This window comes from Drosophila innubila (assembly GCF_004354385.1).
Source record: "Drosophila innubila isolate TH190305 chromosome 2L unlocalized genomic scaffold, UK_Dinn_1.0 4_B_2L, whole genome shotgun sequence".
NCBI lineage: Eukaryota > Metazoa > Arthropoda > Insecta > Diptera > Drosophilidae > Drosophila > Drosophila innubila.
Window position 1 is genome coordinate 3,302,995 of NW_022995372.1, and position 13,346 is coordinate 3,316,340.

Sequence of the window (13,346 nt, forward strand, 5' to 3'; positions counted from 1 at the left end):
ATTTTATCATTATTTGACCTTTAATTTTTGCAATCACTGTCAATTCTTTCCGTACTTGATTCTGCCCTCTGATACTTTTTCCAAAATTTCAAACAGGCATAACTTTGTCAAAACTAATCCGATTTCCCCCCGGAATGTAAATTTTATCATTATTTGGCATCTTATTTGATTGTGCATTAAAATTGAAAAAATAATTTTTTTTCCACCACTGTCCATTTTTTCACTTTTTTCTCCATTTGACTATTTTCTACGATTCGATTTTTATAACGTAAGTATACTTACTTATTATTATTTAATTATAGGGTAAGTCTTAAATTACTTAACTTATTTTTGTAAATTAAGAAATTTTATTTTAATTATTTAAAATTTTTTATTTTATTTTTGATTTACTTAACATAACAATTGTATTCCTTAAATACAGAGCCTAATGAAGTATATTCCTTTGCACTCACATAGCCAACATTCTGAATCGATGTCTGAGTGGGCATGGCCCGTTGTGTTGTCAGTGGTGCTGTGGTGCTGTGGTGCTGTGGTGCAGTGGTGCTTGTGGTGGTGGCGCTGCTGCCCTCTTTAAAAGCTGTCGAAGTCTCTCCATTTGACAGCCAAAGTGAAAAATGTCCATCCGTCCAACGCATAGAACAATGTGAGGATTGCAATACGTGTACGTGCTCATAGTTACTACAACAACTATCATGACAACAACAACAACAACAACGATAACAACAACCACACACTCTACTCAGAGCCACTTAAATGCCTTTAAAAATAACCCAACGGCTGGGCTCAACTCTGTTGTTAAGACTCGTGTTGTTATTGTCTTTGGTCTATAACAAATTAAGGCTTTTCACTTTCCGCTGTCGCCTCGTTGTTCTTGTTCCTTGTCGAAATTGTTGTTGTCGTTGTTATTGGCAACGTTGTCTGCGTACACACCCCAAAAATGCTGCGTGGCCCAAATGAATACCTAGACGAGCATAACCCATAATCATCATCATCATCATTGTCCAAGTCGTTGGAGTTGAGAATGTTGCAGTTGTTTTTAGCCCAGTATGTACAGAGGATACAGGCATATGAGTTTGTGAACTATATTAATTTATACTTGGTGACAGCTATTATTTGATTATTATTTCAAATATGATATTTAACAAATAGGTTAATAAACAGGGAAAATACTTGAGATATTGTTATTAAGTGTTGAATGCTGGTTCAACATCAAACAATTCCGCTAGCGACAACAGTACATTTTTACAACCTTTTTTTTATCATAACAATATTGCTTTGTTGTTTATTTGTGTGTAAATATTGAAAAAAATTCAATAATAAATTAAAACTATAATTTCAAATTGAGATCAATAAGGTATTTTAATTTAAAGTTTATTTATGCGTAGATTTTTTTACTGGGCATCTAAACTTCGAGCAAAGTTCTTAAAGTTGTTCTTGTGAAAGGGTCTGCAGATTTCCCTCCAGCTAGAGATGTTTGCACTCTGCCCAGGTGGCATAGTTGTTGTTGTTGGGCCATTCCAAAGGGCTGTCGCTGTTATTTGTATTTACTGTAATACGAATTGACTGCTGCTAATAATAAACAGCAGCGTCTAGAAGAAGCAGATTCTCTTGTCTCTTGTCAAAAGCTGCAAGCAATTTCAACAGTTCTCGCCATGATCAGCTGCAACTGATACCGAGAACAACAGCAGCAGCAGCAGCAGCAGAAGTTGAAGTTAAAGTTAAAGTCGAAAAGTCGAATCTGGCAAATGGGAAATAACTCAACTTGGCTAAAAGGAGTGTGCAGCAAATAATGATAATGACGACAGGGTAACCAACTTTTTGGGAAAGGGACAGAAGGGAGCGGTGAGGAGGGAGAAGCAGGGCGAAGAGGTGTGGTGTTGGTCAGAAATCAGAAACAAATAAATGAGCTCAGGCAACAACTTTGAAATGAAGACAAAGCGTACGTCACTTTGCCTGCTCTCCTTGTCTTCCTCACCCACTCTTTCTCTCTCTCTCCCTCTCTCTCTAGCTTGCTGTGTCTGCATATCGTCTAGAATTTGTTTGCTAAGCTTCAGGAAGTGCAGCTGTGTTATATCAATGACTTAGATTGGAAAGCGGAGAGTAGAGCAGAGAATAAGGAGAAGAAAGAGATAGAGCCTGCACACTGAACATATTTTTTGTATTAAAAAAAATCGTCATCATATTTGTTAAATCGCATTTTTTGAATCTAAAAAATAACTTTAAGAATAGTTTCCACTTATTTTTGTTGAACAAAGTTTTTAAAATTGAGGTCAAATCGCATTCAATTCGTTTCTAACTTTAAAAATTCGGAATGTTTGTAAAAACAGTATTGCTCAGGACGCACACTCAGAAGATACAGAAAATATTATATTGAATTATATTAAAAAACTAAAAAATCCAACTTTCTAATTTGAGAAAATTGTGTACTTTTTTTAAATGAAAAAAATGTTTTAATTTCTAAAAGATTTTGTTTTTGTGTTGTGCGGGACAAAGATAGAGAAAGAGACTTTGAAAGATACTTCGACGGAGTCTCTGCGTATGTGGCGTGCCAGTTCAAGAGTTCAGATACGTTTTGACACCTACAACAGACAACAGTCAGCAGACAACAGGCAGTTATTCAAGACCTTGTTGCAACCCCTTTTCACTCTGCTCGAAGGCGTGGCTGCCACTTTTGCTTTTGCCCCGAAATAAAAAAAATAAAAAATAATATACATAAAGAAAAGAAACTGCAAAAAAATAATAATAATAATGAAGGCATTCGGCCGGCAATCCATTTCCATTTGCAGGTCTCACAAGCGATCGTCGTTGTTGTCGTTGTCGTTGTTGTGGATGTGGATGCCACAAAGCTGGAGTCCTTGTGGTTTGGTTGCTGTCCCCGAGGCCCGCCACGTTAATGGAAATTAATCACAAATACAACAGCAATTTGTTTGAATGCGACTGTGGTAAGATCTCTTGAATACAAAAAAAATACTCATATGTATATGAATTTTAGTTTTGATTTTTATTTAATATTTTTTATTTATTTTTTGATTTCTTTCGCTATTACAAACTAAAGCTTATCGGTTATTATCGATCTTTATCGTCTTATATAGAGGTTGAATATAATCATACTTATTGATATATTTTTACAGCTTTGCTAGATCGTAAACAATTACACAATTAGCATCACACACACTCTCAAGTGAAACATACATATATATTTAGCTAGAAACTAACTTAAGATCTAGTTAAGAGCTCCTATTTGATATGATACGATAAATGTACTTAAATACGCTGCGTGCTATGGATAAACATTTACAAGGGCTCTTCAATGATTACTAAAAACAACTTTATACAAATTCCTTCCAACTCACCTTCTCTCTCTCTATCTCTCTCTCTCTCTCTCTTTCAGTTGATTCATGCTTTATTATTATAATGCGAATGGAAATGGAACTGGGAATGGAGGCAGACATGCGAGCGATTCTTCTGAATTTGAATCTGATTCTGGTTTCGATAATGTTTAATGAGTAAGTGCACTTGATTTGATTCGTTTCTTTTCGTTTCTACTAAAACTAGTTTTAGTTCTATGCCAATTACTAATACTAATACTTAGTTCTACAGTTTAGCTTTTAAGAAATGCTTATAATTTATGGCTGGCTTGGTTCGTTGTCTGTTTGCCTCGTTGACGCGCTGCCAGGCGGCCAACCAAGCGAATTTCAGAGAGTCTTTGTTGGCTTTGTGGTCGATATACTTATATAATTACTACGGTCCTATATACAACTGTGTGCGTGTATAAGTGTGTATGTGTGTGTAATGTTAATGTCAGCTCAGTTTTTGACAGGTGATACAAAGGTCATTACTCTTTTATTAAAGTACCTCATAAGTATTTCGAATAGATTTGTAAGAATTACAAAATTAAATAAGACAAATCTTAGAATATAATATTTTGTTATCAAAATTAGAATGCATTAAAAGAAAGCAGATCTTAGAAAACACAACCAATAAGAATATTAAGTGCAAAATAAAGAAAAAATGCATTTCACAAATATTAAGAAAAGTGTCTTTGATTTTTCTGTCTATCGTTAAATTTTTGTTTTTCGAATATTTAGATTTTAATGAATTTCTACAATATTTATATGTTAGATATTTGTCAATCTTGCAATTTTTATTAAAATCTTATAGATATTGAGTTTTTTTTTTAATTTTGATTTAACAAAACACTTTCAATATTGTTTACTTAATTTTTCAAATATTCAAATCATATGCTTCTTAGTTTTGTTTATGTTTATGAAATTCTTATAGGGAATCGAGTCGAGTGGGGCTGACATATGTGACTGTATGTGTGTGTGTGTGTGAGTGTGTGGATTGGATGGTAGGGTGGTTGGTGGTTGGGTGGTGCAAGTAATACTATGCATGTACAGCTGCGCTCCATTCTTGAATGCTTTCATGAAAATGTGTGGCACTAACTAAGGGATAATCACTACGACTAAGCAGTACTCGCTACATTACGCTCTAATGGTGATCACACGGATTTCGATAACGATAACTACAAATATCCATTACGTTGGGTGGAGGGGGGATCCTTCACATGCGAGTGCCCACATTGGCGCGTTGGCTGGGCTGGGGGGCGTGGCAGGGGCGCGGCAGGGAGACGTGTGACATGTGGGTGGGCGGTCCGCCCAGCGGGGAAATCGAGGGCGATCGCGTGGCCAGGGGGGAGAGGGAAGGCGAGAAGGATGGCGACATGGCCGAGGAGGTGCTGAAGCCACCGCTGGCCTCGTGTCCGATGGGCGAGCGGGGCAGATTGGCGAGACTGAGGTGAGGGGGAAGCCGAAGACCGCCCGAGTTGCCGAGCACCGGCAGATTGATGGCCCGAGGAGCGACATTGGTGAGCAGCGGGGGTGGTATGTGTGTGGGGGGAGGTGGCTTGAGCACCACACTGCCTGTGGAGGAGTGAGCCATCGACTGTTTGCTCTTGGCGCTGGACGAGGCGCCACTACCACTGTGACCACTGTGGCCACTGTGCTCCGACATCGTGTCGTCCTTCAGTCTTGCAATCTCGGAGAAGACGTGCGCCAACGGTTGATACTGCGGTCCCCAGTCCAGCAGATAGTCCCAGTTGTAGCTGCCCGTCAGCTCCTCCTCGCTGTGCACAATGGAGCTCAGGGAACCGCCCACATTACTGCCGCCCACGACGACAGGCACGGGAACGGGCACCTCGCCATAGCTGGCCATCACACCATGTCCATGTCCATGGCCAACGGTGCCAATGCTGCCCGCCGTGGTCGCCGCATCATCCACACTGCTGCCACGCTCCGATCCAGCGGCTGTCACGTCATTCAACTTTGCGTAGATGAGATTTGTGATGTCCGATCTGGCCGTCGCATCCTCGTCAAACATGTGGAGTGTTGGCATGGGCATGGGTATGGGCATGGGATGGCTAGAGCCCGCCATGCTTGAAGCACCACCGCCTCCGCCACTCGGGTCGTGATCCACAATGCCCAGACGAGCGAGATACTCTTGGGTATTCTGCACAGAGATGTCCGAGATGCGTCCATCGTCGCTGCCAGCGCCGGCGCCTGCCCGATGACTCAGCGGTCCCTCGTTGATCATGCGAATCTCCTCGTCCTCGCCATCATCCTCCGCCGAGCCGCGTCCGCTGGAACCCGACTGCTCCGAGCCAGATAGCTCCGATGTGGTGGCTGCTCCCGAGCTGCCCGCATGTGGTCCGAACGGTGGAATCTCATCGTACTTGGGTGGTGCAAACTGACCCGAAGCCACCGCAGCGGCAGCCGAGGCACCACCGCGTATGGGAATCGTGTCAAAGGCGCTGGGATCCACATAACTGTTGGAGTTGCCCACGCCCACCGTCTCCGTGCTGAGATGGGGCTTGACAGCATTGCGAGGCCGACGACTGCGCATGTGGATGAAGAGAAAGATGCCGGCTGCGGCGCAGAGAATGAGAAGCAGCGAGACTAGCAGACCCACGACCCAATCGCTTATGCTGGCACCGCCATTTGCAGCGCCGCCTGCACCGCTGCCTGGCATGCTAATGGATGCCAGATTGGTGTTGGGATGTGCCAGGGGATCCAAGGCGATCTCCACGACGGTCATGTTCTTCAGGGAGCTTTGGCGACCCGACGAGGCCGTGATCACAAGACTGATATCGCGTCCATCGTCAATGAGGCTGTCGTCGAGTTTCCTTTTGATGAGCACCGCACCGCTGCTGCGATTCACCTTGAAGTAGCTGTGTGGTGCGCTTAATTGGTAGACAACGCGACCATCTGCCCCACAATCAGCATCTGTGGCCGTCACCTGGCCGACGACAAAGCCCAGAGGCAATGCCGCCGCCGCTGGCAACACAAAGCGATACGTTCGCTCCGTGAACTGTGGCGTGAACTCGTCCCGCGACTCGATCTCAACTCGCACCGCCACCCGAGCACTTCTTCCGCCCATATCGCTAGCCTGCAGCTGCAGATTGTAGCGTTGCCGCTGCTCGTAGTCAAACACCGCTCCCGAGCTGACAATGCCCGACTCGGCATCCACGCGGAACAAACGCCACGAGCTGTCGTCATCCGTCGCGGCCACCAGACTGTAGTTGAGCTGCCCGAAGGCACCGCGATCCAGATCGCTGGCATGTGCCCTAAAGACCGAGGTGCCCAGAGGTTCATTCTCGCCCAGGAAGTGCACGTACTCGGAGAGGGGAAACTGCGGGGCATTGTCGTTCTCGTCGTGCAGCGACAGGTGGAACGCCTTCAAGCTGCACAGTGGGCGTGGCTGGTGGCTGTCGCAGGCGCGTATGATGAGCTCATAACTCGTTGCTCCGCTGTCGTAGTCCAGCCGATTGTTCACGAAAAGCACGCCACTCACGAGGTCAATGGTGAACATGTGCTCATCATTTCCAGAGCTGATGTCGTAGACTACCTCCGAGTTGGGTGTGTTCTCCTGATCCGCGTCTAAAGCGGACAATTGGGCAATGGAATAACGCAATGGCGCCAATTCGCTGATCTCTGCCTCGTACTTTGCGCTTGGATCGAAGATAGGCGCATTGTCATTGGCATCCAGTACATTGACAAAGACTGTGATGCCTCCACTCGAATTGGAGCTGGCTGTGAAGCTGGCACCATTTGTGGGCTGGCTGAGCAACAGCTGCAGCTTGTAGAGATCGTTACGCTCCCGATCGAGCTGCTTGATCAATACAATTGCCTTGGAGGGCAGCAACTCAAAGGCGCCTTCCTCGTTGCCCGACACAATAATGAACGTTTGATCCTTTACGTCCTGTCCCAGTTGAAGTACCACCGAGCCCACCGAAGCCGCCTCGCTGATCTGTGCTCTGTACTGCGTTTGCAGGAACTGCGTCCGTCCCGCTCCAATATCGCCAGGCTGGACACGAAGCAACGTTGCACCACTTAGCATTGGCTTACCCGAATCCCGTGCTACGATACGCACAAAGTAATCCCCGCTGGCCGACGTCGCAGCTGGCAGTTGACTCATGTTGACCGAGACAATGCCACTTGTGGCATGCACCGAGAAACCCGACAGGGGCGGATCGATGCTGTAGCTTATTTGCGAGTTGCGACCCTCGGCATCCGCGTCCGTGGCATTCACAGTCAGCAGCTCTACGTCCATCGAAGCGCTGTCCGACAGCTCTGAGGCAGCTGGCAATAGAGCAAAATATGCAGGAGGCTTCTGTGCCAGAAATATCGGAGCATTGTCATTCTCGTCTGCCACACGAACTGTCAGGGTGGTACGCGCCTCGTGTGCCGCGTCGGATGCAATCACCTCCAACTGATACTCCTGCTGTAGTTCGTAGTTCAGGTTACGTTTAAGCACGAGCTTGCCACTGTAGCGATCTAGGCCGAAGAGTAACAGATTTTCCGTTTCGTCGGGAGAATCGCTGCCCAAGCGATAGGTCAAGGTGGGATATGTATCCACATCATTCGCCGAAACAGAGGCAATTACAGCTCCCAGCTCAGTAGCTGTGAAGGATAAGAAGGAAATGGGAAGACGGGGGATTAGTCTCTATCGGGTTAGTCCCAATCGGGTTAGTCCCTAGCGGGCTAGTTCCTATCGGGTTAGTCCCTATCGGGTTCCTATTGAGTCTTTTATTGAGTCTTTTTGCTCTCTGGGTTGCTCTCTACTGGGTTAACCTCTTCTTGGATATGGATCAATGAATTAGATTAGACTCTATTAGGTAAGTCCCAGTAGGGTGAGTCTTTGATCGGGTTATTCTTTACTGGGTTAGTCTTTATAGCGCTAGCTTCAATAGGGTTATGGCCTATTGGGTTAGACTCTAACCAGAAATATGGTAAGGCCTTAAAGGAGCACGGCTTCCTCTTTGATCGGGTTGTTCTCTACTGGGTTATGTGCTTCTTGGATATAAATCATTGGAATAGATTAGACTGTATTAGGTTAGTCTCAGTAGGTTTACTCTTTGATCGGGTTGTTCTTAACTAGGTTATTCTTCATGGGGCTAGTTTCGATCGGGTTATAGCCTATTGGATTAGACTCTTACCGGAAATATCGTAAGGCCTTAAAGGAGCACGGGTTAGAGCTACAAATGAATGAGACACTTACCCTCGCTGACGCTGACAACGTTGTTGGGCGGAAACGTCGGCTGATTGTCATTGACATCCACAATATGGACACGTATGGTTGAGGTGCCGGTCATTTGAGGTACGCCCTCGTCGGTGGCAATAATCTTCAAGTTGTAGACGTCGCGTATTTCGCGGTCGAGCACAATGTTCGTTCTCACGATGCCGCTGAAGGCGGGCTCAATGACAAAGGCGTTGTCGTGGTTGCCATCCACAATGTGGTATCGAAGGCGGGCATTGGCGCCCTCGTCGGCATCAAAGGCCTGCACCTGGGCGACAAAGGTGCCCTTGCTGTTGCCCTCCCAGACGGTGGCTGCGAATTGACGCTGCGAGAACTGCGGGCTATTATCGTTCTCATCCTCCAGTTCGACAACCAATTCCGCGTAGCTTGAGAGGAAGGGAGCTTCGGTGCTGCGAGCAACGATAACGAGCCGCAGTTCATGTGGTTGCGTTGTGGTCAAAGCAAATGAGGAACTCGGCAAGGCGCGTTGACTGCGTGAGGCATTTCCATTTTCCCCCTGTTGCTCTTCCTGCTTCTGCTCCGTCTGCTCTCCCGACTCCTCGTAGTGCATGGCCCGTCCACGGGAGAGAGGCTCCAACGTTGGTTTGGCAAAGCGATCGTAGTCCAGTTGCAAGGGGTTGGCAACCCGAATCTCTCCGGTTAATGCATCCATTGAGAAGATGCCCTCGTCATTGCCCGCGCCAAAAGAGAAACTCATCTTCTGTCGACGTCCATCGCTCCGCACAGCGGCCACTTGGAGTAGTCTGGTGCCCCTTGGCGAATTCTCAAGTAACTTGGTCCTATACGTCTCGTTCTGGAAGTGCAATACGGGCGTACCTTGGCTAGCTTCGCCCACCAGCAGCTCGATGAGACCCACACTGCTCTGAGGCGGGTTTCCCTTGTCGCGGGCAATCACCTCCAGCTGAAGAAGATTGCCCGTCTCGCTGGCCAGACTCTGGGTGGCACTCAAGGCGCCAGTATTTGGATTAATGCGGAACTTGGCACGAGTTGCAGGTGATCCAAGCAGACTGTCTGCTTTGAGGGCATAAAGCAGCTCGCCATTCGATCCCAGATCGGCATCGTGGGCCTGAACCTTCAGCAAAGTCTGTCCTGGCTGAATGAGAGCCGGCACTTGACCCAAGTATGGATAACGCTCGAAGATGGGCTTATTGTCATTGACGTCCAGCACATTGATCTGAACGGCCACACTGCCGGAACGAACCTCGTACTTTCCACAATCGGTGGCCAAGACCATGAAGCTGTAGCTCGACTGCAGCTCACGATCCAATTTCCTGTACCAAAGAGGTTGGGAAATAAATCAATTAGTGTTTTCTGACTAAATACTAAGCTCAGATGCAGTGTCTAGACAGACGTCACGACTGATTACTGCCAGGGAAGGTGGATGGATCAGAGTGGATCAGAGTGGACCAGAGTGTAGTGGAGTGGTTAAAAGGTATCTTATGCGACACTAATTAGTCTCCCGCTGCGAGGAGAATGCTTCGCCTAATCGGAAAAGTAATCCTAGCAACAATTAGCTACACGAAATGATGTGGAATTAATCCACATACACATATAAAATGTGGAGAGTTGATAGTGGAGTTTGTGAGGCAGGTTATTAAGTCATTTGCATGTAATCCACTCACTCTCTATGAGGTGCGGCATGCTAGACTCCCTCAACTTAGCTGCCACAAACAATAAACCCAAATGATTACAATCCTAGCTACAGTCACAGCCAGACTTAAAGGAAGAACGGCGAATTCCTGCTTACGCTTGCATGTCAGCCAATAAAACGAATTTAGCAAATTACAAGCTCATCCCCAGACGCAGTTGATGTTCAAGTTGAGGTTGAGGCTCATTTTATGAATTGAATCAGTCAAAGTGGAATAACATTCAGTGTGTAATTCTACACAGACTTTGATTCGAGCTCTCGAGTCGCTGTTAAAGTTGGACTTGATGTTGGACTTGGTCTCGGACTCGGACTCGGAGTCGCAGTCTGTTGTCTATTTAAAACAAAAGCTAAAATGCTTTCAAGGGTCAGTTTTCAGTATGTTGTTGTGTCCCCTCTCTTTCTGACTCCTATGTTGTTGTCATTGTCGGCTGTGCTTGCTGATCATCAGAGACAGAGAAACAAGCGAGCGATACAGCCTGAAATTGCGACTAGTCTTGTCCATCGTCAGTTAGCTCGTCAACTCGTCAGTTCGTCAGTCAGACAGTCAGCAAAAAAATCAGCAACAACTACAACAAAAGAAAGGAACTAGCAACAACCCCGTGAGCCTGATCAAGCTGCAGCCACATTTCTATACCCTACTTTAAAGTTTATTATAATTTTGTGATGAATAATAAAAACTTCTGAAAGTTAACATAAATTTAGCTAGATAACTAAGGTTTAATTTAATTCATTTATTATATAATATGTACCAATAATTAATATTATATAAAATTAAATTTCTAAGATTTCAGCAACCATAGTTTTCCTCAAAATCTCTAGAGATTTGTGGAACAGACCGGACTTTAATGATTTTAAATATTTAATAGAGTATTGTATCGTCATTATCGTATATATTGCGAGCTCTTTCCTGTTGTGTTTCTCGTTTTTTTGCCCGAGCCTGACTTTATTTAGCTCAAGCGGAGGAATCTTTGCGGCCGAGACCGAGACCGAGACCAAGACCGCGAAAGCGCCCAAACAAGCGGCCAACTGAACGACCAAGACTAACAACAACGTCACGAATTGTTTGTCCCCTATGTCTGTCTATCTGTCTGTCTGTCTGTCCGTCTGTCCGTCTGTCTAGCTGTCGCTCTACAATTCTTCGCCATGTGGTGTACTTCTCGGTTGCTCTGATCGCTGTGTTTCTTTTTCCGATTCTGTCTCTTTTTCTGTTCCTGTTCTGTTTCTGTCTCTGTTCTGTTTGCTGTTTGACTTTTGTTTTGTTTTTTTCTTTTTTTTTTTTTTGTGTATTTGGTGGCGGGATTTCGTTTTTATTGTTTGCCGACAATCAGCGCAAGATAAAAATTGGTACATGACAGCGGATCGCGTTTGTATAAATGGCCAAACACTGGACGCTACTGTCATCTCAAGTGCTGCCCCCAAACTCTAAAAAAAAGGAGGGCAATGCAACTCTCGCTCGATCTGTCACTAGTTCTCGCTCCGGAACTTAGCTGAGCTCTAGCAACGCACTGCTCCCTTTAACCCATTCCCCCTGCATCTTCATATCAGACGGAACAAGCAATTGTTGTCATCATTGATTGTCAATAAGCATAAATTTGCACCAGAGGGGGCCCAGACAAGTCCAGGACAGGACAGATCGGAACGGGTCTTATAAGCCAAGTTCGAGGAGTAGCAACGACTTAGGTGCAACCCTTTTTGTGCGTATGCGTCTGAGTCGAGAGATCTATTTATAGCTATGAGTGTGCGGAGAACGGATTCGAATTCGGATGTGAATTGGGATTGAGATTGGGATTGTCGTTGCGTAGGATGTGAATACTTGTAGCATTTGCCAAGAAATTATTTCAATGTTTTCGATGTCCTTGCGTCGAGATGTGGCACGCAGATAAGATGCCGCATTGCATTGACCCAAGGACAAACACCTTTTACCCCATTGCACTCTCATTGGAGATAATGATTTTAATTTAAAAAATTTCATCAAAAAATTTCGAAATTTCTCTTATTTTTGTTTTAGTTTAAAAAAGTTATAAAGAATAACTTTGTTTCAAATTATTTTTATAAATCATAGTAAAAATCCTGTTTAACCATTTTTGTTTTTTTTTTGCAATAAAAGTTGTTTTTAAATTTCTCTTATAAAAAAATATAATCAAAATTACTTAATATTTTTATTAGATCAAAAATAAGAGTTTTAATATAATAAAATATTTTGATTAAAACGCTTCTGTTCTATATTTAGTAATGTGAAATTTCCATTTTTCAAAGTATGATTTTCTTAAAGTCATAACTCACCCGACGGTGGTGATGAGTCCACTTTTGCTGTCGATGGCGAATTGCCACTGGGTCTCATTGGCCAGGGAGTAGATGAGTCTCGCATTGACACCCAGATCCGCATCAGTGGCCTTGATGCGCAACACGCTGCTGCCAATCGATGCATCCTCCTGGACACTGGCCACATATTTCGACAGCTCAAAGCGCGGCTCATTGTCATTCTGATCCTCGACAAGGACACTGATGTTACAATGACCCTGGTGAGTGATGGGCTGACCACGATCCGATGCCTGTATCTGGAGTGTAAAGCGGGAGTGCTGCTCACGATCCAAAGGTCGAGCACTCAACTCTCCGGTGCGTGCATCGATGCTGAACTTGTTGCCCAGATTGCCGCCTATTGAGAATAGAGAAAAACAGAAAACAATTAAGAATCGTTAATATATTAAAAAAAGTTAAGAATTTTGATGGTAAAATAGGTTTTATTTAACTAATTAAAATTCAATTTTTTGATAATTGTAATTTAATATAATTTTGTATTTGAAAAGAATATTTCATTGTATTTTAATTTGATATATAACATAAAATAACATATATAAAAGAAAACAATTAAGAATCGTTAAGATATTAAAAAAAGTAAAGAAATTTGATGGTAAAATAGGTTTTTTAACTAATTAACATTCAATTTCTTGATAGCTGTAATTTAATATAGTTTTGTATTTAAAAAGAATATATCATTGTATTTTAATTTGAAATATAACAAGAGAGAGTTTTTCATCAATGTTTTTAAAAAAATAATAAAAAAAAAAGTGAAACTCAATAAACGGCACATATGTAAATTTGG

The 13,346-nt window shown here is 44.0% G+C and overlaps 1 protein-coding gene across 1 annotated transcript in view; it reads right to left on the bottom strand.

The window, feature by feature from the left end:
* Positions 1-4,252: 4,252 nt before the first annotated feature.
* LOC117781404 (protein dachsous) overlaps positions 4,253-13,346 on the bottom strand; it is a 104,501-nt gene continuing 95,407 nt past the window's right edge. The window contains exons 10-12 of the mRNA XM_034618157.1: positions 12,527-12,899; positions 8,557-9,866; positions 4,253-7,958 (exon numbers count right to left, since the gene is read on the bottom strand). Of these exons, the coding sequence (XP_034474048.1) occupies positions 4,564-7,958; positions 8,557-9,866; positions 12,527-12,899 (5,078 nt within the window). The 3' untranslated portion in view covers positions 4,253-4,563. The remainder of the gene's footprint in view (positions 7,959-8,556; positions 9,867-12,526; positions 12,900-13,346) is intronic.